This window comes from Myotis daubentonii, chromosome 5 (genome assembly GCF_963259705.1).
Source record: "Myotis daubentonii chromosome 5, mMyoDau2.1, whole genome shotgun sequence".
Taxonomy (NCBI): domain Eukaryota; kingdom Metazoa; phylum Chordata; class Mammalia; order Chiroptera; family Vespertilionidae; genus Myotis; species Myotis daubentonii.
Window position 1 is genome coordinate 59,858,086 of NC_081844.1, and position 25,097 is coordinate 59,883,182.

General features: G+C 38.6%; 1 protein-coding gene across 3 annotated transcripts in view; it reads right to left on the reverse strand.

The window, feature by feature from the left end:
• Positions 1 to 642: 642 nt before the first annotated feature.
• Positions 643 to 25,097, reverse strand: part of HHIP (hedgehog interacting protein) — an 89,042-nt gene continuing 64,587 nt past the window's right edge. Inside the window, exons 10-14 of one of the 3 annotated variants that reach the window (XM_059697933.1) lie at positions 24,539 to 24,669; positions 20,759 to 20,840; positions 11,511 to 11,659; positions 7,834 to 7,958; positions 643 to 7,005 (exon numbers count right to left, since the gene is read on the reverse strand). In XM_059697933.1, the coding sequence (XP_059553916.1) occupies positions 6,991 to 7,005; positions 7,834 to 7,958; positions 11,511 to 11,659; positions 20,759 to 20,840; positions 24,539 to 24,669 (502 nt within the window). In that variant the 3' untranslated portion in view covers positions 643 to 6,990. Of the gene's footprint in view, positions 7,006 to 7,683; positions 7,959 to 11,510; positions 11,660 to 20,758; positions 20,841 to 24,538; positions 24,670 to 25,097 lie in introns of those variants that run through there. The other 2 variants (XM_059697932.1, XM_059697930.1) reach the window with 2 other exon arrangements.

Sequence of the window (25,097 nt, forward strand, 5' to 3'; positions counted from 1 at the left end):
TGTAATACATTTTTTTCTCTTAGAAATAGTCATCTCTTGTAGAGAAATAGCTTCTCCTCTTGACAGGTCAGAGCTGTATTTATTCAGGGAGAAAGGAGGCCTAGATGAAAGTATTTGGTTCTCCTAAAGAATATTGGCAGAGTTAATATTCATGTTCAAAAGAGCATATCTGAGCTTATAGAAATACTCTCGGTGGGGCTAACTGGAAGCTAAGTGGCAAGGTCAACAACATTTTGGGGGTATCTGCCACCCCCTTTTTCGTGCTCCTCCCCTTCCTACATGCTTCTTCCCTTCAGGTTGGGCAGACAGGGCTCTCAACTGCTCTTCTATACTCTTTACTTATTAATTCTTACTTACTTCAAAGGATCAGATTGAAGTCACTTACAATTTAGAGTAAATTGAAATCAATATAATATCTATGGCTACCTAATCTATCCATACAGTGAAACTAACCCTTAATATTGGCATATATTTGGGGGATTAACATTTTAAAATTAGAATATGAAAAATGACGAAAGGCAAGAATATTCTGAAGTAGTTTGGGTATAGAATATAAAAAAATTGATGTTCATATAGTCAGTATGAATATTTAGGAAAACTTTTAAATACTAAAATAAAAATTTTTAAAATAGCACATGTATATCAGGTCATAAGATAAAGTTTAATACATTTGATCACGTTAAAGGGCACAAAACACAGTCAGTCTAACCAAATTTCAGGCATGCATTTACATAAATATATTAAATTAAGAAAAGAAATTATACACTTAAACATCCTTTTCACCTAAAAAAATCATTAAATCCACAGATCAACAATAAAAACCAATTCTCTGCATTTACCACTTCAAGATACAATTGTTCTATTTTAAAGATAAGACAAATACACTTGTTAGAATTTATATGCATTATACATATATTATATATTACATAGATAGTGTGTATACATATGTAGTGTTTGTACAGATAGATAAATATATATACATGGGTGTGTGCACATGTACAGATACACACAGGTGTACTTTAGGCCATCTGTACTATTATTGCTTGATTCTAGTGCTGATCTGAGTTAGAGTTGGTTGGGTGTGATCAGGGTCTTTTGCTTCAAACATATTCATCATGCCCATTGGGCTCACAATCCCCCACTATCAATGTCCTTGTCTTTTCTATATCACATAATCACACTAGGCACTTCAATAAATATTTGCTGAATTAATGAATGGCTGGTTGACTGAATAATAGAAGGTTGGTTAAAAAATCAAATTAATTCAGATTTAGAGGGATTATCTGAGCCAATGACACTGCATGTTACTTTTCAGAAGAACATTCATAGAAATCCCAACTACTACATATATTAACTCTGCTGCCTCAAACCTGTACCTGCTTTTATACTTGCTCACACAGCCTTCTGCCTCTTATTAACAGGAATTCCAGCAAGGATTGGTTCTGGTAGCTTCTGTGTGTGAGATTACAGACAAATTGTTGCTCTAATTGTCAACAACCTGAAGGAAAATGAACAACCAGAAAAACTAAAATGTATTAGTAGGATGATAAGTTCTTTAAAACTGCACAAAATTCTTTAAAACTGCACAAAATCAATCACAGATAAAGCCTCGAAAGATAAGGGAGTTTCTTTTCAGATTTGTCTTTTGCTTAGTAAGGATAATAATTCAGTAAATTTTTTCATTTTAATTAGATGGGTTTCTTTTAAATAAATAGTTTTCCTTCACATATCCTAGGCAATCAAGCTCCAAAAATTCCAATATACCTCAGTGTCATTTATCCTATTACTACATAGTTCTTGGTGAAATGCATGTCCAAAATTGTCCTGTAAGTGTAATGAGATATGGGAAATATCTGATACCTGATAAGGTCATCAACTTGATTTCTCAATAATAGTATTACAAATAGACTGTATTAATGTATTAAATCATATTAGGCTCTACTATAAATGAAATCTTACTTTATTCTAGGAAAGTCATGCCTCAGATTTTAAGAATATGAGGTAAAGAAATATCCAACATATATTTTGGGCATAGAGTATACCAAACCTGATTATACATTGTTCATCTGAATGGAAACTATTGGCTAGCTATTTCTTAGTTCAAAAGGAAATGTACAAGAATTAGTTTTTAACTGTGAAGACAAAGTTTATTTCATAACTTTGTCTTCACAATTAACTAACTAGCTATTATGAATTTCCCATCACTGTTAATGTTCTGTTCTTCCTATCTTATGCGCTAAAATGAAATGTCTTTTGAACTTCAAAGCTTGTAGCCAATTGAAATAACTCACCAAACTTTTAAGTGAATTTGCATATATAGGTATATATGTATTTTGGTTTTAAGTAAATTCTTCATCTACATATGCAAAAACATCTTGACTGAAACATGGTGTCTGACTTTGGGATGTATGTGAGATATAACTTTAGAATTCATATTGATATTTTGGGGGATTTTTTGGTAAGCCACTATGTAGTCTGGCTTAAAAAAAAAGCAATAACAAGTTTTAAGCCTACTTTTGTGTTGATACAAAGGATCCATTGCTTATTTTTTATTTTCCAACCAATTTATATATGAGCTATATCAAAGAAAGCAAAGTAAATGATGGACCTATCTTGGGTTTGCATTCAATGAAAAATTTAAGAAAAGTGCTAATCTTCTAATTGAACAAATCTCCTCATGGCAGCTGGAGAAACTACTACTGTGATTGGCAGGAAACCGGCACTACGCCCCTCCCTCCCGCTTTCATGAATACATCTTACTCGCCTGCACACCTATTTTAAGGCAACTTCCAAAACTTATGAGGAGATATTTAAGAGAAAGGAGTGTTGAAGTTGGCTAGGACTAGTGTTTGACAGGTTCTATGATCATGTTTTCAATATTTTTAATATTGAAATGCTTCTATTCTTAGGTTTCCCGCCTTCTTTGACATCTTATGAAATATTGGAGGTATGACTAATTCGTGTTGGTGTGATGAAGAGAAAGAAGGTAAGAAAACAAACATATATTTCTTTTGGCTATTCTAAAGAGGAACTTTGCAGCTAATGCCAGCGTTCGCGATAATAGGCCCACTAACTTCCTGGGGGTGGTATAGAAAAACACACATTTCCTGGGCATGGAACTGTTGTTTGAGTTCCCTGCAAATTCAGGTCTCAACTGGGGTGGGGAAAGGAGACTCTGCCAGAGTTGGCGACCTGCTCCAAAGGCTTCTTTAAACCAGCAGTCGCCAACCTTTCGGACCTGAAGGACCACCAGGGGTCCAGGGACCACTGGTTGGCGACCGCTGAGTAGACATTAATGGTTGTTGCCTGAATAGGAAATAGCTACTAACTTTCCTTACTGTTGGCTGAAGCTCTCTCTCCTGGGGATATTTTTGTGTCTTTCCTGCAGCTGTGATGGAACACCAGCTGAACTGGAGCATCTGGGCTGGTAGTCATTTTTGCTTTTGGTCACTTCTTTCAATTATTGTAATAGATCAGTCTTGTATGTTTATCTATTGTTCTTCATGGTACAGAGTCTGAGCAAATGTGACATCAGGAGACAGTATTTTTTTCAGAAAATTAAATAAAAGTCAATAACCAGCAAAATCAGTAGCAGCCTACCCCAGGACATCTTCATTATGGGTGTATTGGGGACGTCTGTTTTGTTAAAAAAAAAAGAGACAGAGAAAGAGAGAAGGGAGAGGTTAAAAGTTAGAAAGCTACATGGGGAAGGGGAAAAAGGAAAGAGAGGAGAGAGAGAGAGAGAAGAGAGAGAAATAGTTATCATAGGTAACATTCTGTAGAGATGCTCAGAAACTTTATTGATCAGCCAACTACAGCTGCCTGTGGTATACCTTATTTTTCCTCTTAGAAATTTGGACTTGGTTTTTCTTTTATGTTTTAAAGCTAAGAAAGTTGGATTAGTAAAAGTTTAAATTTATGTATACTTTAGAAGACTCTAGTTGTGGCATCTAACCTCATAACTTATACCTAGCAGGCTTCATTGTATATAGTACATGATTCAGAGATAAAAGCAATATTAAAAAGAAATACAGGGTGTCCCCCCAAATGTATACATACCTTGGCAGCTGATAGCTCAATTTTGAAAACTTTAATAAATACTGCCTTTAAAATTATTCAAAGTGTGGGTATACATTTTTTGGGACACCCTGTATATTAAAAATTGTTAGTACATCATTATGTAATTATTTTCAAAGAAATAAATCAGAAGAAGCGCCTGTTCTGAAGTATGTAAATGAAAAAGAGCTTTCTATTTAGGTTGTGTGCATATATTGAATGTGTAGGTTTCTTTGCTCTTTCTTTACAAGATAGTCCATTAATCTGAGAAAACATCTAAGTATTCTTTGTGATAAAATAAAAAATATATTTTACAAAAGCCGCACTGAAACAAAATTCAAAGAAGAAAAGTGCTTTTTATCATCACTCAAATTTCTGAAATTATCCATTCTTTTTCACTTTAATGATGTGCCAATTTCATTTTCTTCTCATTACCTTATATAACTGGCAAGAAAACAAAATTTTATTAACTAGGACAAGAGTGTGGTAGAAGCAGTGGCAGGAAGTTTTTTTCCAATTCTTTCAAGTCTACCATAGCAGCGTTTCATATTAAACTGACACCCACATATTAGAACAGATAAAGGCATAACAATATATATATTTCTATTTCACTATTTCATCTTGATCTCACACACCTGCGTTCACAAGGACATTTCTTCCATTCTGACTGTGTGCTTTATGAACTGAGTTGGTGGAGATGCTGCCATTTGTGGGAAGAAACAGTAACTTTTCCGTAGCTCCCACTTTTTAACCAATTCCTATCTGTCTCTCATTATCAATCATTTAAGACAATTCTCCGGTCACATATTTAAAAAATCTACTTGAAATAATAGTTCAAAAAATGTTTGAAATGACCACTGAGTTTAAAATATGTAGCTATCCTTGTCCAGTTTGTGTGGCTCAGTGGTTGAGCATCTACCCATGAACCAAGAGGTCCTGGGTTCGATTCCTGGTCAGGGCACATGTCCGAGTTGTGGGCTCAGTTCCCAGTGAGGGGCAAGTAGGAGACAGCTGATCTATGTCTCTCTTTCTCATCTATGTTTCTATCTCTCTATCTCCTCCCTTCCTCTCAAAAATCAACAAAAAATACTTTAAAAATAAAATAAAATCTGTAGGCATCCATTAATCATTGCTACTTATGTCTCTCCTAAGAACAGAAAGAAATGACTCCAATGAGTTTCCTTTCTTTGCTTGTGTATGATATCCACAGATCTTGTTATCTTCTTTTTAGAAGATTGTGTTCTTTCATTCTAATGACTCAAAATAGAAAAAGCAATGACACCTGGGGTACATATGTTTTTCTAAGTCATCTTCCACTTAGGAAAGGACTGTATAAAAAACCGGGGTCTGCTCAATTTAATACAGATATTTTTAAATAGGAGAACTAATGACAATATAACACCTTGTCTATGGGAAATATTGTTTTGGAAGAGATGGAAAGATTCAGGATGTAAGAAGAAACACTGGATTTTCCAGATTTTACTGAATATATAGCAGTATCCTTATTGTTTTCAGTGAAACTATGACCAGGAGAATGTGTAATAAAATTGCACAATTTGACAGATTCAGACAGCCGGCTCCCTCACAAAAAGTTCACATTTTGTTAATGTCACCACATTGAATAAGGGATGATTAGATGGTAAGGTCCATTTACAAAAATGGTTGTCAGGACATTTTTTTTTAAATTGTAAAACTTTCTGTGATGGAATTCAGTAAAAGGGCTATGAAGAGAAAGCAATGGAGACAAAAGACTGCTATTAACCTACAGATGCAGGCTACTGCAGGGTTCATTGCAAGATTTGTCACACTGTTGGGCCAATGAAGTGTTAGTGTGACTAGAAGGGACCACCCCTTTTCTGGGGTAAGAGGGCAATTTGGTCTCCATGCTCATTTAATTCTGAGACTTCTTTGAATAGACTGTCAATTGAATCTAAATTGTGCAAAATTATGCATGCACTTTTTAATGCAGCTATTGTTCACTAAGCACTGAACCAAGATTTCTCAACCCATTTCCATGTGGCATGAGGTCACTTGAAACTTAAGTAATCATATATGGAAGACAAGAGCAGTGTGCTTAACCAATCTTTCCACATTGTGGCTTCTGTATAAATGCTCACTGTGCTTTCACTGCAACCCTTCCTGCTTTAAATCAGTAGAGAAATACTAGTTACAAGATTTTATTCTTTTTCATTGAGGTTCCTATTCCTGAAAGGAAGGAGCAGGTTTGGGAAGTCAGCCTGCGCTGCATAATCTATACCACTCTCCACTTTAGATTCTGCAGGAACAGCTGTTTGCTGGCGGGCAGCCTGTCGTGGGCGTGCGCGTGTCACGGGTAGGTGTTTTTTTCAGTAGTGCAAAGAGGCCTTATAATTTTGTTATAATCCAGACATGGAGAGCTGGCCTTGAAAACCATTAAGAAAAATGTCTATCAGACTTGTTACAGTTGTGAGTGAGAACAGCATTTCTTTGAAAACCTGAATAGAACATTTACAGAAATTTATTCATACATTAACCAAAGAGGAACTTCATTGAGATCTGGGGAAACATATACATGAAAAGTCATATTTGGCAAGAATTATTATATGAAAAGTTTGTACAAGGGACAGCTTACATAGCCAGGATTTGTTTAAAAGCGAGTGAGCTCTTCGCCAGTGAGGTTCGGTTGATGTGCAATCTGTTACGCTCTAATCGCATACACGGACAGTCTTGCTATGGTGAAAAGCACTTTACAAACGTTTAATGCTGGCATTTTATAAGGATTGGCTGTTTTCTTGCTTTTTCATCCGTCGTTAAGGATTACATGTTGGCACAAGGATACATTGCTAGATTAGATCCACAGCACATTTAAGACTGTTTGCTTTCTCACTCCCCTTCTTTCCAATTAAGATGGTGAAAATGTAACTTTAGTATTTTACAGGACAGGGTAAAGGTGTTTCATCTAGGTGATGTCTATATTATAAAAATAAAATAAAAAATATAAATATGTAACACAAACCCAGTGCCTATTGTTAAATAAAATATACAATAAAAGCAGACCTTTTAGGAAGACTGGTTTTAGAATATGCTGTTATGATTTAATTATAAAACACTTGAGAACAATCTTGATATTAAGCTAGAGTAACCAGATTTCTCTGCCAAAAAAAAGGTAAGTGCATAACATTCTGTAATTGGATACAATGATGAAAATGAAGATTACAGTTTTAAATCAAGTTGCCCATTTAGAAATTCATCAGGGAGTTCTGAAACATTCTCACATTATAGTCCTTTAATATAAAAATATTGCCTTTTTTATTAGATCCATCAGATTGCACAGTAATGGTTCAAAACTCCATTAAAGTTGACTTTAGTTATTACAGACAGAAAATTCCTGGGAAGTCAAATAATCTCTTCTGGTAATATAAAAAATCCCGTTATCAATTTACAATGGAATTTCTGTGTAAATTACTCCACACAAGGAAATATATATATTTTTAAAACCCATCTGTTATGCAACCATACATATAGGGGTTGTGAGTGTGTGTATGTGCGTATGTGAACAGACGTGCCAACATACACACACAGAATCTGCACATTTCTGGAAACTATTTTTAAATTAATAAAAAGAAAATGAAATCACAGGAGTGTGTCGCAGGATAACAGTCTTTCTTTTTAATGACAGGATAAAAAATAAATGCCCATTGGAAAGGAATAGTCAAACAGTCCCAGAAACTATACAATGTAACTTGTTAGATCCAGCAAATAAGATGTCATGTCAATGATCTGATCAAGAATACCTGCCCTGGTCACTCTGCGGATGTTTCTGTCCACTTGTTCACACTGAGGACCAAGGTATCCTTTCTTACAGAGGCACTTGTTGGGTCGAACACAGACACCTCCATGACGACAGGCTGGCTCACATTTTGCTGGGAGGAAAAGAAAAGAGCAATACAATCACACTCAACGTCGTGTATGTCAGAAACAGCACAAGTCGTCATTGCGTAAGGGAAGGGAGGGAGAGGAGGCAGAAGCCAGTCACAGAATAATCCAAAAGATAATAAAGACAAGAAGGGAAGAACGCTTTCAAACCCAAAGTTATTTGCAAACCAGACCTCAGCAGAGAATGGGAGACCTTGCCAGAAAAGCATAGATCATGGGAAACAATTTTAATCCCTTGCAAAACAGACTCTTTAAAACAAGGATTTCAGTTCTTTGCAAGTCTCGGCCCCACTAGGGCATTTCCATGTAATTCTATGTTCCTATTCCCCCAGGGAGGACCTCAGTGTGGGAAGGGCCTGGCCCATGAGAGAGGCCATGGCTTGAGCATCTCCAAATAACATAAAGGGATGGTCAGGTGTCAGTGTCGGTTTTGATGCAGTAATGAGCACTTGGACTTCCTAGGACCCCTCCTCATTGCTCCTACGAGGTACCCAGCATATGCTGCCTCTCAGAACCCATGGAAGGTCCTTCCTGGGTCAGTGCAGTTGGCCAGTGAAGGATGTTCTTAGCAATCCTTTTCAGGGCTACTCTACAGCACAGAATCTCTCCATAAAAGGACTTTTACCACTACAGTATTTGTGGGAATGTAAAGATTTACTGCTAAAATGAGATGGAGAGAGAAAATTTGGTATATAACTTAATTGTCTTTTGCTGATAGGATAAATCTGGGATGTACAGCCCTGTAGGCAGAATCAAATTCCTTGAATACATTTCCTTATACTTTCAGGGGACAGGGTCATTTTAACCTTTGCAACACATTAATCAAAAAGGGGTCTGTCCATTATAAACTTATGAACAATAATAGATACAGAGGCAGAGCTGCCTCAAACAGATTGTCAAACTGCAGCGGGAAGGCTGGGGAGGGTTGGGGGGGCAGGAGGGAGGAGGGTAAGAGATCAACCAAAGGACTTGTATGCATGCTATAAGCATAACCAATGGAAATAAGACACTGGGGGGTAGGGGAGGCCAGGGGATTGTCAAGGGCGGGGGGGGGGGGGGGGGCCGGGAAATAAAGGACATATATGTAATACCCTTTGTAATACTTTAAGCAATAAAATTAAAAAAAAGGGGCAGTCTGTGGTTGACACATGGAAAAGGGAGAACAAAAAGGAAATAGACTGTTCTCTCTTTTAAATTTGTGGGAGATGAGTAAACTATGTGAGTATAGGAATAAAATTCTTGCTTGGGTCACAAATATCACAAATGGTTTAATCTTATGAAATGGTTCTGATTTATCTTATATGTTTAAATTATTTAAATTGATTTACTGGGAAGATTAAAGTACTTTATTGAAATAAAACTTAATGTTCGCTCAAAGAATATCTATTTTCATTTATATCACATATTACTATTAACTAGGGGCCCGGTGCATGAAATTTGTGCATGGGGGTGGGGAGGAAGGGGGGGAAAGTTGGGTCCCTCAGCCTGACCTGCACCCTCTCCAATCTGGGAGCCCTCAGGGGATGTCCTACTGCTGGCTTAGGCCTGCTCCCCATGGTTCTCTGCTCTCTGCGGACCTGCCTGCTTGATGCCACCACAGGCCCTGGTGTCTGCTCTCTGTGGGGGCCTGCTTGCCCTTCACCGCCAGGGCCAGGGGCAAGCAGGGCCCTGCTGTCTTCTGTCTGCTCCCTTGCTGCGGAGGACGTTCCCGCCCCCGGCCACTTCTGCGCATGCCGACTTGGAGCGCCTGAGTCCTGGGGATGTTCCCACCCCACCCCCAGCTGCTTGGCACCTGTGCGCATAGGCCCGGAGTGGCCGGGGGTTGTTCCAGGACCCCAGGCGCTCCGGGCCTACGCGCGGGCCTACAGGCTCAGAGCAGCCTGGCTCCTGAGGATGCCCGTCCCCGGGACCCAGGCTGCTTGGCACCGGTGCACACGCAAGAGGCTGCCCTGCCTCTGGCAGCTTGGTGCCTGCGTATGCAAATTAATCTGCCATCTTTGTTGGGTTAATTTGCATAATCACTCCTGATAGGCTGTGGGGGTGTCATGAAGTATGGTCAATTTGCATATTTCTCTTCTATTAGTGTAGATACCTATTATGGTATATGTATAATGTCACCCATATTTAAAATGATTTGTTTGCCATCAGTTTAAACGTACTGTTGCTAGAAGGCACTAAATAAATATTTGTGATCTAGTAGTTTGAAAAGTTAGGCAAAATGCAAAGTAAGGAATAAAACAGAATGGACACAATATAGAAGAAGCAGAGAGAATGCATATTGTCAGGAATCAAAGGGAGCAGAGGGGAGATATAGTCTCAGAAATTAGAATATTAGTGCATTTGAACATTGATAGTATAGTAACCATAGTATTAATCAATCATGAAATGTTATTAGTGCTGAAATAATTTAAGCTTAAAATATAGGCTGTATATGTAACTTTAAATATTGGCTACTTTTTGTCATACAATATACAAAGTAGACAAGTTACGGTTGTAATTTTTCTGAAACAAATACATGTTTAGGGTAAAGAAAAAAATTAGCATTTATGAATTAAGAATGGGGCTTTTAATTTTCATTGGCAAGAGATACTTTAATACTTAAAATAGCAGAGGTCAAAATTTTTATTGTACGTAATATATATATATTATTGAGAAATAATATATTTTTTTGAGTTTTATTGAGAAGTAATTGACAGACATCACTGTATAAGTTTAAAGTATACAGCATGATGCTTTGATTTGCATAGATTGTGAAATGACTACCACAATAGGTTTAGTTAACACCCTTCATCTGATATAGACATAAAGAAAAGAAAGGGAAAAAATATTTATCCTGAAAATGCATTTTCAACATAGATATCTTAAACTCAGTATCTAAAGTTATGTAACTTTCTTACTTCACACCACGTAGGATTTGAACATCATGGCACGTAACTGAGGAAACCCCTCGTTAAAGGATAGAGGAAACGGAATAAACCTCCTTTCCCTCTCTCTGAGCATCTGCACACCTAGTTGATGGTTCACAAGGGAGTGGCCAAAAGGATTTAAAAATCTCATATATGCCTCCAGGCAATTGTGTTTCCCCCTTTTATTTAATAATGCCCACAGAAGAACCCTATTTTTAGTGCACTGTAGCCAGAAAACAAGCAGTTAAGTTTGAGAGGCATTTATGGGGCGTCTGGAAAATGCTGACACTGGGAGAGGGGCTCTGCGAACACGAAGTCCTTGGCTGGTGGGAAATCTCAAACTCAGGACTGGGAGTCTAGATGATCTGTTTTTAATTTTTACTTTTGGAAAGGATGCAATTATTTAAAAGTCTTTTATGTTTATGACTAACGTATATATGTGAAATGTTTACATTAGGAAAATGGGAAAGCTTTCATTTGCTAGTTCAGGAGCAGAGTGAGCATTAATATTATTGTAAATGACTGAATGTTGAATACTCCATAATTCAAGAAGAAATAACCTGGTGTTAAGTTCTTGAGTTCCCAAGGACTGTCCCCTGCCCAGTCTTTCGCTGGGACAATGGAAGTACTGACCGATTCTGCAGAAGTCGCCCTCCCATCCTGGGCTGCAGCAGCACACCCCCGTGGGGGTACAGTAGCCGTTCCGACAGAGCCGGGAGCATTCGGAAGTCAGCATCTGGGCGGGTTGGACCACTGCTCGGCACTCCTCGGGCACTAGAGGCCTGAAACAAAAGACAGAAATTGGTTGGAAATCAATACTGGAGTGAAATCTAGTGATTCTGTAGCTCACAAAGTATATCTCTTGCTTTCTAAGCAGACCCTTTTTTTTAAGTGACTCGGAAAAATTGACAACTTTTTGGGGGGACAACTTTCTAGGGATAGAAAATACACACCAGAGAGGAAACAAACTAGCCAGTTTGAACTAAAGAGGACATTAGCAAACATTGTAAGAAACTTTGTCATGATCAAAATTCATTGATTAAAATATAATTATGCTACAGTGATATTTTATATTTGCTGGCTAAAACTTCCTAGCAATTACAACTTTAACAATATAGATGTATAGACATTAAAAATTTATTTTTCCAGATATACAAATTTTTTTTGTAGTATCTGAGATACGTTTCACTTGTTATTGGAATATTTGGCATTATCACAAGGCTGAAGGTATTTAGCAAAACAAATGCTTGTAGCTTAAAAAGCTTGGAAATCCATTTTTGTTTCAATTTTACATTTATTTTGAGATACATTTTTAGGCTGACTTTTTTGCAAAGGATATTGCACTGTGTATATGTTTGAGTGTGTATCCTACTGACTCAAAATTTCAAGTCTTTATGCAAAGAGTTATATATATATATATATATATATATATATATATATATATATATTTACAGTAGGTCCTTGGGTTACGTCGGAGATCCGTTCCTATGGCGCGACATAACATGATTTTCGCTGTAAGTTGGAACCCGTGTACATAAGCACCTACGTCACTCACATGAAGCACATACACAGCAGTAATGAAGTGAAACAGTAAAAAAAATTTAAAAGAAAGATAACAATTCCTGACCTTTACTTGTGGTAAATAAATTATCAAAAACATAAAGCACATATGTACATACGTCGAAATGATGGAACTTTTTTTTTTTAATAAATGGAGATGGCGACGTAACCACGAAAGGATGTTCGTCCTAACCCGAGGACTGCCTGTATATACGCAGATGAATGTGTAGATACACATGTTAAAATGTTTAATTTTATCCTGCTATGAAGGAAATGAATGCTATTGGTAGCGAAGAGAAACATCTCATTTGCTGAGTAAGAAGTCACAGATTTTTTTAATTGCTCTATAACTGCCATCATTTAGGGAGGGATCAAGACGCCTTCCGAAGATTTTTATGGTTCTCGCTGCTTTTGAAAGAAGAGGCTGTCTTTCAAGCTGAGTCAGGCTGGAACCATGATCACAACTAACTACCCACTGTCTAATAATCTTTGGGGAAAGACATGTGGTGGTACACTTCTCATCAGGAACTGTTACCTGTGCCCCAGTGTGATGAGAAAGCTCTTGTTGGTTAAGGAATGTAAATAAACGCACCATCACAGTCAAATGGCCATCATCAGGATGGCCGCAGCGGTGGGACTCCTTCAGTAGCATATCAAAGAAAGTGATAATTACAGGTCACAACCACCACAAGAGGTAATGAGGTAGCTTTCTGAGAGAAGCAAATAATTAGGCCCTTTAGAGTCTCCCCTTCCTGAGATAGGTTGTCTTGTTATGCCCCTGTGGGCACTGTGAACAGCAATAATTTGGAGGCTGACCTCAGGCTGTTTCTACAATGACTCAAAATCATATTAAAAATATATAGTGACTTCTTTTACTTCTCTCAGTAAAAGTTCCAATCTGAGTTGAAAGTACTGTGCTTTACAACTAACATGACAATTCAGAAAACCCCCTTAAATCTATTCAATCCCTTATTTAAATCTAGAAATGGTCAATTTCTAGAAAGGCCCCTAAGGCATTCCGTGGACTGAGCATATTTTTACTCAGAAAACATTAATGGATATTTTCCATGTGTTTCCCAAGGGTGTCTTTTGGGGATGAAGGGCAGGGCTGGATATGGTGGAGAAAATACGAAAAGATTATGCCAAGGGAAGTGACAGCATGATCTCTGACTTTTTCTTACTGTTGTTGACTAATCCAAATCTGCTCTCTGTCTTCCTCAACTAAAGTTCTTACTCTGTGAAACAATGGTGGTGTCTTTGACCATCAGTAGAGCCATTTGTTCAGTAGCCAGGAAGTTCTTCCGAGTCATAGGCCATGGTCATTTACCAGGTGACACTCAGTAAGCAGTGTTGTTCAAATTTTACTGGTAACTAGAATTCTGTTATCCAGTTCCACTTGTTATTCACTTGTTCACCCTTTTTTTGACCCATTAAAAAAAAGACCCAGAAGTAGAATGTATCAAAAATATATTACATGTTATACGTCATGCAAAACATGGAGGCACACAGCTCATGTACTACTCGACAGTATGGCTTATGCCTGAGCAGCTGAATCTAAAGAGAAGACACCATTTAGATCAGGAATGTAACTGGCTCCGGTTAAAGGACAACAATCAGAAGATGCTGCCTGTTTGAGGCAGAGTGCAGGGAAGTTGATTCCCGTGGGAATTTGGCGAGGAAAGGAAGGCAGGCATGAGAATAGGGGTCCAGTTCTGAAGTGCAGTTTTTCAGGGTGGGTATCCGACCCTTGTTTCCACACTGACCCTCCAATTAGATGCTTTGACTATTTTTCACCATATATTCATATATGCGGACATAGAGCTTATGCGCAGAATTCTACGTTGTTTTTCTGCCTAAGATTTAGTGAATACTTATCTACCTATCGATGAAAATATTTTATATTTGGGCTTGTTTACTTTAGCATATATAAGATGGTATGGTTGTCATATATATAAATGTTATGACTCCCTTAAGTTTTTATTTAAATGCCTAGGAAAATCATCTTTTTCTTCTTTTATAAAGTTGACAATTAACATTCCTCACTTAGCATGTCCAATAAATCCTCTCTCTTTTAAACTGTTAGTCTATTGGGAATACCTTAACTCAAAATTACATAAAACATAGCCCATTTCTTACAGAACTTCACTTCTCTTAAGGAATAGATTATTCTCTCCTTTTCCCTTCCCAATTAGAATAAAGCTTTGAGGACAAAAACTACATATTCCAACCTCTTCAAGTCCAGTCATTACTCAGGCAAATACTGTGCTCTTCATGGGGATAAGATATAAACAAAACAGAATCCTGATCCTCATGGACAAACCATGGGGAAGACGGCATGCAAATGCAGACTAAACCAGTGTGATCTTTGTTACAATACAGGCACAAATGAAGTAACACAGGAATACAGAGGAGGCAATAATTAGCTTCCGATTGAGGGATGTTATAGAAAGATGACATTTAAGCCACCAAAGTATTTTATCTCCTTCAACTACTTATATTCATAGGTGCTAGGAAAATGCCATATAGGCATTCAATGGATGTTTATTAAATTGAACTGAATGCATATAGTAGAAACTTTCTCAAATACTTTTTCTGATATATAAACTCCATGAAGATAAACTCCCAAATTTTGATGTTACACTTTTTGATTCATTTGTCAATATTGAAAAAAGCAAGTCATTTAAGCAACAGATTTTTAAAAAACCCAACTAAAACAGATGAGTGAAAAAATGATAATATGCAGTTTTTTCTTTAAAAATTACACCTTCCTCTAGAAAATATCTTTTTACAAATATATGTGACTGTTTCATGCAAGATTAAATCTGCCTTTATCTCAAGTACTACAACATCTGGTGATACTTGCCTTGCAATAGAAGTATAAGGTATTGAGAAGGTTTAGACGTCTCCCACCATTCCAGGCAGGGGAGAAATGTGGGAATTCCAAGAAATGCTTGTAAGGGTTTTAACTCTTAACAAATGAGTGTCATCTTGAAGAATATGTTCTTCACTATTTATATTCTCCATTTTATGTCCTTTTAACAAATGCCATTTATAAGTGGTAATTCAATCAAGTTTTCATAGCAATCTATATAATTATTCTAGGAACTGGTATTCCAACATTTAAATTTGGTAATTTGATAAAGACTATAATACACAGTACAAAGCAGAAAATTCCTTTGAATGCTGTGGTCATAGATCATATCTCCAGGAAATAAGATATACATATAAGAAGAATTATATAACCATTTAAAAATAACATGGTCATTTAGATATTTCTTTCCATAAATTATTATATAATATTTTCTATTTATTTTGGAATTTGTGATGGCTCCATGTAGCATTGTATGGATTCCATAAGCATGGTTTACTCAAAAACATAAGCAAATCTTGGTAAAGTATGAATAAAATTCCTGTTATGTTTTGGCTCTTACCATATATCATGTATGCATGCTTATCCATTCATTAGAAATTTTGACTTTGCTCTCACCCCATTTTTTGGTAATATATCTTTAAATATGTCTTACAGCTTAGAAAGGACTTGCTGGTTAAAAAGATATTGTGCATCACAACATAAAATGTAGTACATTAAGAGTAAAATATACCCTGGCAGATATATCCACTTTTTAGTTATTGGATATGTCGAAAAATAACGATAGCCAAACTGTGGGACATGCTTCCTTGTCTTTTAGATTTCAAATCCACCATGCTGAATGGATTTTTATAGGGCATATACTTGTTCATGACCTCTAGTGTTAAGAAATTCTGTCATGTTTGAAAACTAGTCCCTAGCGGAGCCTGTGTCCCTGTTAATAGCTGAAAGGTCAATGGAGCTGCTAAACAGTTTGTATTACTGTCAGGGTGGCCATGAAAACACCGCCTGCAGCAAGAGACTTGGCAGCTGGGTCAACAGGCGCTGTGGGGATTTATCAACCTAGGGGGGCCACTTGCATAAAACTTTGACTGATGAATTGGGACTAGACTGGCTTATTGGGCTAAAGCCTCTCTATTATGCATGACTTTCTTTGGGATGGCAGAGCTGCCTGCCGGCTCCCTGAGACGTATGCAGAGGGTAAACAGAACCGATTTCCTCTTACGAAGTGATTTTTTTTTTAAAAAAGCACTCTTCAGCATCCAGTATTAATAAGGAGTAGGATGAAGATATTTTAAGAAAATAAACAAAGGGCAGTAAGTGGGGCCGTGGAGGGGAGCGGTAGGGAGCAGGCAAGAGGAGCAGGTTTTGATATTGGTCACACAGGAGTCTGAGGTACAGCATTTCTGTAAAATGACCTCTCAAGCCTGGAATTTGCATTGTTCATTTATAGACCCCTTAAGGGAACGGTCTGTGGGACTTGGTTGGGTAGCAGATAAGCAGTATGTTAAAATACAGCACAACTGGGTACATGGTAATTAAACTAACATGATTAGAAATGATTTTGTTATATAAATTCCTGGAGAAAGAACCCCAGAAATGTTTCAAATTTAAAAAAAAAAAGTCATTTGCTTTCAGTTCATCTGAAACAAAAATGAAAGAATTTTTATCAAAAGTGCAAAAAACCCCCAAACACAATAAAGCTTGGAAAATGCATAACTCTTTTGGAATTCTCTAGTTTCTATCCCCCAGGAGCACTGTTTGCCTCTGAAAAGATTTCATAAAGAGCAAGCATCCAAGGCATGTCTTGGATATTTGAAAACTAGGTATGAAGAGCTCTTTACAGCTCCACGGACACCTTTACCCTAACTTTGGAACTAACACAAACTTAAATGTTGAGAGATCACCTGAAAATAATTCTTTAGGGCATGGAATGAATACGAACAATACTCAGAGTTTAATATTTTAAACGTAGTATTTAATGACCTCCATAGCACTCTGCAGAAAGGATGTAGGGCAGCGTGAACTCAGGACCATATCAAAGCGAAGGGACACACCACGGGAACCCACTTGGCCCAGGGCCCACACCAAGGAAGAGTCAGAGACGAGACCAATGGACTCCCTGTCCTGTCAGGCTAGATCTGCTGCTGCTCTCGGCCAGTCTCAGGGGGCACTACAATGCGAAACTAGGATTGTGGCCCAGCTCTTGTGCTCATGGGGTTGGAGTCTTTCCTGGAACTGCTGGCCGAAAGAGCTCCCAGGTAGGGCACGCAGAACCCATACTACAGACTTTGGGGGACCCAGTGTGTGGGCCCAGCAAGCAGGTGGTTGGTGTGGACTTGATCCTAACGCGACTCCACCATGAGATGTAATGCTCCACCTCAGAGGATACCAACACAGAGGCAAAATGTTCTGCTTTTTCCTTAAACGACTCCAGAGTTCTAGTGAAGCCTTAGAGAAACCTGGTTGTGTTCTCATTGAAGTTTCTTTCATGATAAATAATGGCATTTGATTTTTTTTTTTAATCTTCACCCGAGGATATTTTTCCATTGATTTTTAGAGAGAGAGAGTGGAAGGAAGGGGGAAAGACAGAGAGAGAGAAACACTTATGTGAGCGAGACACATCAATTGCTTGCCTCCTGCACATGGCCTGACCAGGGCCAGGGATAGAGCCTGCAACAAAGGTCTGTGCCCTTGACTAGAATCGAACCCGGGACCCTTCAGTCCGTAGGCTGACACTCTATCCACTAAGCCAAACTAGCTAGGGCAGCATTTGATTTTTATAGGAGGTTATCTTACCACGCTCTTCTGAGAAGGCTGCCCCCTGGAAATGATTAGCACGTGTGTCAGTGACTATGTCACATACAGCCTCAGACCGCATTGTCCTTAGGGAAGTTTGCCTGCTTTTGCCAGAGTGACTTAAGAATTTGACTTAAGAATTTTACAAATGGTTTATAAACTCCCCCATCTTTCTTAAATGTGAGTGTGTGTGTGTGTGTGTGTGTGTGTGTGTGTGTGTGTGTAGGGAAAAATAGAAACAAACAAATCCTATGGTAAGAAAGTGACTTCTGTGACATCTAATATAGAATATAAAATTTTTATCATTTGTTGTTCCTCTCTTCCAGGGCCAGGAGTCAATTCATGTTTGAAAGATATTCTGAAAACATTACAAATCTGGGACTCCTCCACAAGAATAGAGTTAACCTAAGATTTTAATTTGACATGGATTTTGGATATGACAAGAAATGTCTATATATTGTTTTTTCAGTTGATGAGGCTCTTTCTTTCATTTCTCCCTCCAAAGTTTTAGAAAAACACTTTTGCTTTGAAGCAGACACTCTGAACACTGTGAGGCCAGTAATTAGCCTGTGTTTGCAAAATAATCCCGCTCACATACACGAAACTGTCTACTTATATAGAAATTCAATTCATCTAGGCCAAAATACTGTAATAATAAATGTTGGCATCCAAATCAAAACAGAATGAGGCTCCCAACAAATGTTTATGAAAACATTTGTTTTCTTACAGTCAGTTTGATTTGGAAATGTGTGCCTCTGCCTGTGTACAAGGACCGTGTCTTTGGGGCTCTGTTACTCCCCCAACCTCCTGAAAACCAAACACACATCTTAACCCTGGCCCCACACATGACACGACTCACCAGAAACAGGCACCATAATGAGAAGTCAGGCCTTTCAGGTATGTCACTCGGAGACCACCCTATGAGAGGGGGCCCTCAGATCACAAAGCCAAGGTCCCTTATGGCAACCCTGGTAATTAGACACTAATAATGGGTTGAAGGTGTAAAATTCACCTCCATGCACCACCAACAGACTAAACAATCCAGACGAAGAGAGAAAGATTTTCCGGAGGAGGAGGAGGGAGAATTCATTATACCACTACCAGGAAGCTTGCAAAAGCAGACCAACTTTGACAAACGTAATGGAATAACAATGGCTATTTTGAAACAAATGGCGTTAGATCTGAGTGAAACCCCCAGACCTCATTAGGAATCATTAGAATGCTGGCATTTTATGAATTAACATGAGTTTGAATTCCGTTCTTCATAGTGCCAACTTCAACAGTTACCGTGGTGTCTGACATTTTTTTTTTCATTCATTACTTTGCGTTTCACAAAGAGAACATTGGCTTCACACTCAAGGAGGAAATGAACCCCCGCTGGGCACAGACGGTCCTTGTCTTACTGTGAAAGCAAACGTGTGCCTTAGGTAGAGAAGGGATGCTATCACGGTGGGACGATGCCTAGATGCGATGCTTCGGACAGACAGTTTAGAACTGAGTATTCTTCTTTTTGTTCTGAAGTACCTCTATTTTTCTCAGAAAAGACAGTGTTTTGTGGTAAAAGGACAAGAATCTCCACTTTGTTAGTGACTTTTTCAGAAAAACATACACAATTTACAACTTGGGAAAATGTTTCTAAAATAGAGCTAAATTACTGCTTTTAGTAAACTTTTCAGGTTACTAGAATTTATTCTTCTAAAAGACTTGAAACAGGAATTGAAGTGTGTAAATGGGCTTATGAAGGTAAGTTAGTGTAGAACTAATCTGAAGTTCGTCACCTAGGGTAGCAGGGCTCCCACGACTACTGGTGTCCAACAATGGTCATGTTCGTGAGGATACCTAGGTTCTGTAATAGTTGTTTCCAAATTTGCGACTAATTTCTATTTGACCGTATATAGTGTTAGCAGCTTCTGATAGTCCAATTTTATCCATGAAATTAACGACTGACTAATTATGATTCAAGATAATTTGAACGCTGTGTGTGTGTGTTGCGATTGGTGGGTGGAGAGGAGCAGGACAGGGATAAATACACTCTTTAAAGGATTAAAACATTCAAGTCTCCTTTTTGCTGAGGTAAATAACAAAACACATTGTCAATTTTCATTTGTTTAGTCACAGAAGCCTGCACGTGAGCTGTGAACTTCCAGGGAGTTTTGAAATGAGGCTCAGATGTTGAACCGCCAAAATAACTTATCCTGATTACCTACCAAAAATCACAGTGAGCAGCTGCAACGTCTGCCAGCATGTTTCTAGTTTTCTCAAAAGACAAGGGGGCAGGAGGGGGGAGTGTGGTTTCATTGTTTCTCCCAGGAGAGCTGAAGCCACTTCCTCATACATCCAGGTCCTCCTCACGTTTAACTGAGGACTCGACTCATTCCACAGACATAATGCTGCCCCCCCCCCCCCGCCCCGACAACAAGAATGACCTGAATGTGTGACAGCAATAAGGCTTTTGAGTTTCAGCATAGTGCAGTCTAGCTCTCACAGACTGGGGCCGAGGGTCCTCTCAGGACAACTGTAGCATGGGGACAAGGCACAGGCAGTCATCTTTCTCAGTTGTTCATTGTAATTTGTCTTTCACTAATTTGAATGCACTAAAATAATGTGGAGAAGAATATTTCTTGACTCAAAGGAATACAAAAAGAAATCTCACCTTTTGGGATCTATAATTTTGTAGAGTTTTCCATTGTGAGTCTGGGTCATACTTTTGCTACTTGATAGAATGTAAATTTCCCCTATGTAGAGAGAAATGCAATAAATTAATCCACAGTATATGTATTTGTACATGTGTATGTGTGTGCTCCAATGCGCGTGCACACCTCCCCCCCCCCACACACAGGAAGATCACCTGCCTAAAATCTATGACAGAGTCTCACACGTCTGCCTTCACAGTGCACCCAGATTCCGCCCACTTCTCTCTGTAGTCCACTGCTACTCGCGTGCAAACAGGTATTAATTTCTCACCTGGATTATGGCAACAGCCTCCTAAATGATCACCCTGCTTCTAGCCTTGTCCTTCTGTGTCCTCTCTCAACATACCAGCCACAGTGATTCTTGTAAACCAATTAGATCCTATGAGCTGGATCACACTCTTGTTTCGATAGCCTCCAATGGCTTCTGATCTTTCTCAGAGCAAAGCCAAGTTCTGACAGTGGCCTGTGCTGTCTCCCCTCACCCCTTATTGTTCTGCCTCATTTGCAATGCTTTGCCTCCTTGTTCACTCCTTTCCAGCTTCACTGGCCTCTTGGCTTTGACCACACAAGGCAGGTTCCTGTCCCAGGCTCCTGCCTCAGGTTCCTGTCTTTCAGTAGATCCCCAGTGGGTTCACTCCCCCTCCCTCCTTCAAGTCTGTGCTTAAACATCATCTTTCTTGACTTTACTACTTAAAATTCCACTTGTCCCAATCCCCAGCAATCTATATCCTTCTTCACAACTAGATTTTTCTCCTAAGCACTTACTACCAATTGACATACAGTATATATTTTTAAAATTTACTTTTATTGTCCTCCTTTAGAATATAAATTTCATGACAACAGTTTAGATTTTTCTAAATCTGCTGCTGTATCTGCAACACCTAGAACAGAGCTTTGCACAGAATATATTTGTAGAATGAGTGTTGAATGGCAAGTTTTATCTTGATTTATTCTGCCCAAGACAGAAAGGTTTGATTACCCTGTTGTCACTGTTAATTGATAATTTGAGGCTAGATGGAATTGGGGTACTCGTCTTTTTAATGTTTAGCTTTTTAAACAATATAAATAAAAATTTGGAAAAACAGAAGGAGAGAGACCTGGTTGCTCAATCCCAACTCTGCCTCCCTAACTCTCAGTGCTAGGCTATGTTCATGATGGTGAAATACAACAGACAGCAGACCCTGTCAGGAGAGAACCACTCTTGTTTACTTATTACCAGTACCTCCATGTAATTCAGTGTTCAGAGTGGATCACATGAAGAGGGACTAGAATCTATACTATGATTACATGTTTATAACATTTATATTTGGTTCTCATTCGTGAAATAGTTCTTGATTTATTCTATACTTCTCTATTCCCCTCTATTTATTGTGTATTAAGAAAACCCTACTACTTTCTTACTTCTGAAATGGATGTGACATGGCTTATGCTCAAAACTTACACACAACAGAAACAGTAAAAATGAAAAACAAAGGAATGTAAGTAAAAAATGAATATTTATCTTATCAAGTTCTTTAGAGAGTTTACCTCATTTGATCCTTCTTACAAACCCATCCTGATTTTATAATAAAAAAACCCCACACATAGGCCTGGCCAGTGTGGCTCAGTGTTTGAGTCTTGACCTATGAACCAGGAGGTCAAGGTTCAATTCCTTGTCAGGGCACATGCCTAAGTTGTGGGTTTGATCCCCAGTGTGGGGCGTGCAGGAGGCAGCCAATCAATTATTCTCTGTCATCATTGATGTTTCTATCTCTCTCTCCCTCTCCTTCCTCTCTGAAATCAACAAAAATATATTTTAAAAAACTACATAGGAAAAACAGACTTTTAATACTTTTTGTATCAAAAATTCCAAAACTTATTTCCTTAAATGGCTCTTAATTAAGCCCAGTTTCACATTAAATCAATATTCAGTGAAAGTATATTTTTAATTATAAAGTATACACGACATTGTAGCTTTGGGGAAGGAAGGATTGTATATGTTTTATTTATTGGTTCTGCTCCCAACATAGTATTAAGTGTAGACAGACTCTTGGATATTTTCACCAGTGATGCTGCTGCTTATAGGATGATTGAGGGTGAATCATTTGTAGCAAGGTCTAGGGAAATCTAAATGATTCCGTCACAGCATCTAAATATTCATCTCTGACTCTGGCACAAGCAAGTTAATCCTAATTTGTATTTTCAAATAAGAGTTGGCCAATGAAATGTAAATTATAGTACAGAGAATTTAAGAGAAAAAGGGTATCTTTCTGGGTCCTATAAGTGGGGAAGGAGAATATCAAGGGAAATTAATTGTAAAATGCTTCCAATGCTGGAGCAAGAAAAGGACAGATTGGATTTCTCTTCTTTGAATCATTATATTCCTGTGGCTCTGAAATATGTGTTCTGTGTTTCAGGAGTCTTGTCTGAGTTCCTTGTTAACCTAAGTAAATGGCGTGTAACGATTTCTGACAAATCCTTCATTTGGTGCAGGAAAACCAAGTCTGTACGGTTAGAGAAAATATTCTGATTTCGATGGGAAATGGGAAACACAACTCTTTCTTAACACTGAGAAATTCATCCCTAATGTTAAAGGGGCATAGTTGCCATTTTTCTTTAAAGGGAAGTATTATGAAAGTGACATTTATCTCTAAAACTTAAAATTAGTGGCATTTCTACTCTTTGATCACATTCTAATTTTAACTTTTTTATGTAGACATTATGATAATACTAGAGGCTCAGTGAATGAAATTCATGTACTGGGCGGGGAGTCCCTCAGCCAGCCTGTGCCCTCTCGCAATCTGGAACCCCTCTGGGGATGTCTGCTTGCCAGTTTAGGCCCGCTCCCTGTAGGGATTGGGCCTAAACCAGCAGTCAGATATCCCTCTCGCAATCCGGGACCCCTCACTCCTTACTGCCTGCTTGCTCACTGCTTCTTACCCTTCTTACCACTCTGATTGCTGCTCCTTAGCGCTGCGGCAGAGGCAGGAGAGGCTCCCACCACCACCACTGCACTCACCAGCTGTGAGCCCCGCTTCTGGTTGAGTGGCGCTCCCCCTGTGGGAGTGCACTGACCACCAGGGGGCAGCTCCTGTGTTAAGCGTCTGCTCCCTGGTGGTCAGTGCACATCATAGTGACTGGTCGTTCTGGTAGTTACACCATAATGGTCACTTAGGCTTTTATTATAGATACCAACAAATAAATTGTATGTTATTCCATAGATCATCAATAAGAAGATCATTTCTATTCTGTTGCAAAGCAGATCTATAAACTCAGATTATTTTGCACAAATTTTATGTCCCAATGGACATAAAATAAAAATTTGGAAATAGAGGATAAGTGAAATTTGGATTGCAACAAATTTTTAATTTATTCCAAGAGGCATGGATAAATGGGAAGGTTTTCAGATAGAGAATCTAAACAAATGACTCTGATGCATCCAAAATATCCGTAGACATTTAAAATTTCCCTCTCTTCGGGACTCAAAAGTTCTCCTTTTGTTCCTGCCTCCCATTTTCCTGCTTTGGTGACTTTCATATTTCTGGAGTGGAAATCGGATGTAACAGCTCCCCACAGAAAGGTTACTGAAAGAACCCAAGAAATAACTGGACCATCTGAAATCTCTCCAGGCGGTCATCTTTGCTCTGGGTGACATTTCCAACACAGGAGGATGAGAGGGTGGTGTTTATTCTTCCGAGCAGAACAAAACCTCCAGGCAAAGGAATGAGAAGGGAACTTAATAGAAGAAGTTTGTACGGTACCTAATTCATCTTCTCCAAATCCCAATAGGTGACCTGAAAAGTAGCCTCGACAGGAACCACCACTGCCGAGACAGAGTGGCTTTTCCTGCCATTGCTTGGTCACGGGGCTTTGCTGTAGAGTTAAGAAATTCCTGCAACACAAACACACCAGAAACCTACAGTGAACACACTCCTTTGCTTAAAAAACACAAGCAGTTGTCTAAAATAAAACTCGATAAATAATTGTTGTGCCATAGGCCTGGCTTCTAAAGGGAAAAATATTCTAGCCCATAATGTGTGTGAATGCTGTGAAATTCCCAGGTGGGGAGAAAGTACTGAAAGGTAGTATTTTGTTCCCCCAGGGCACTAAAAGTACCTGAGTCTGAGAAAAGCCCGCCCCTTCATCCAGAGAATGATACTTCCTCTCCAGGACTAGATTCCATGCTGAGCTATCAATCAGAGAGAGGGGCAGGGGGAGATAAAGGGGTCAGTATACTTTTCTAGTTCCTGTAGTGACCAAGCAAATCAGCTCTGTCATGCGCCTGAATGCCAGCGACTTGGGAAACAAGATTCTGAATTT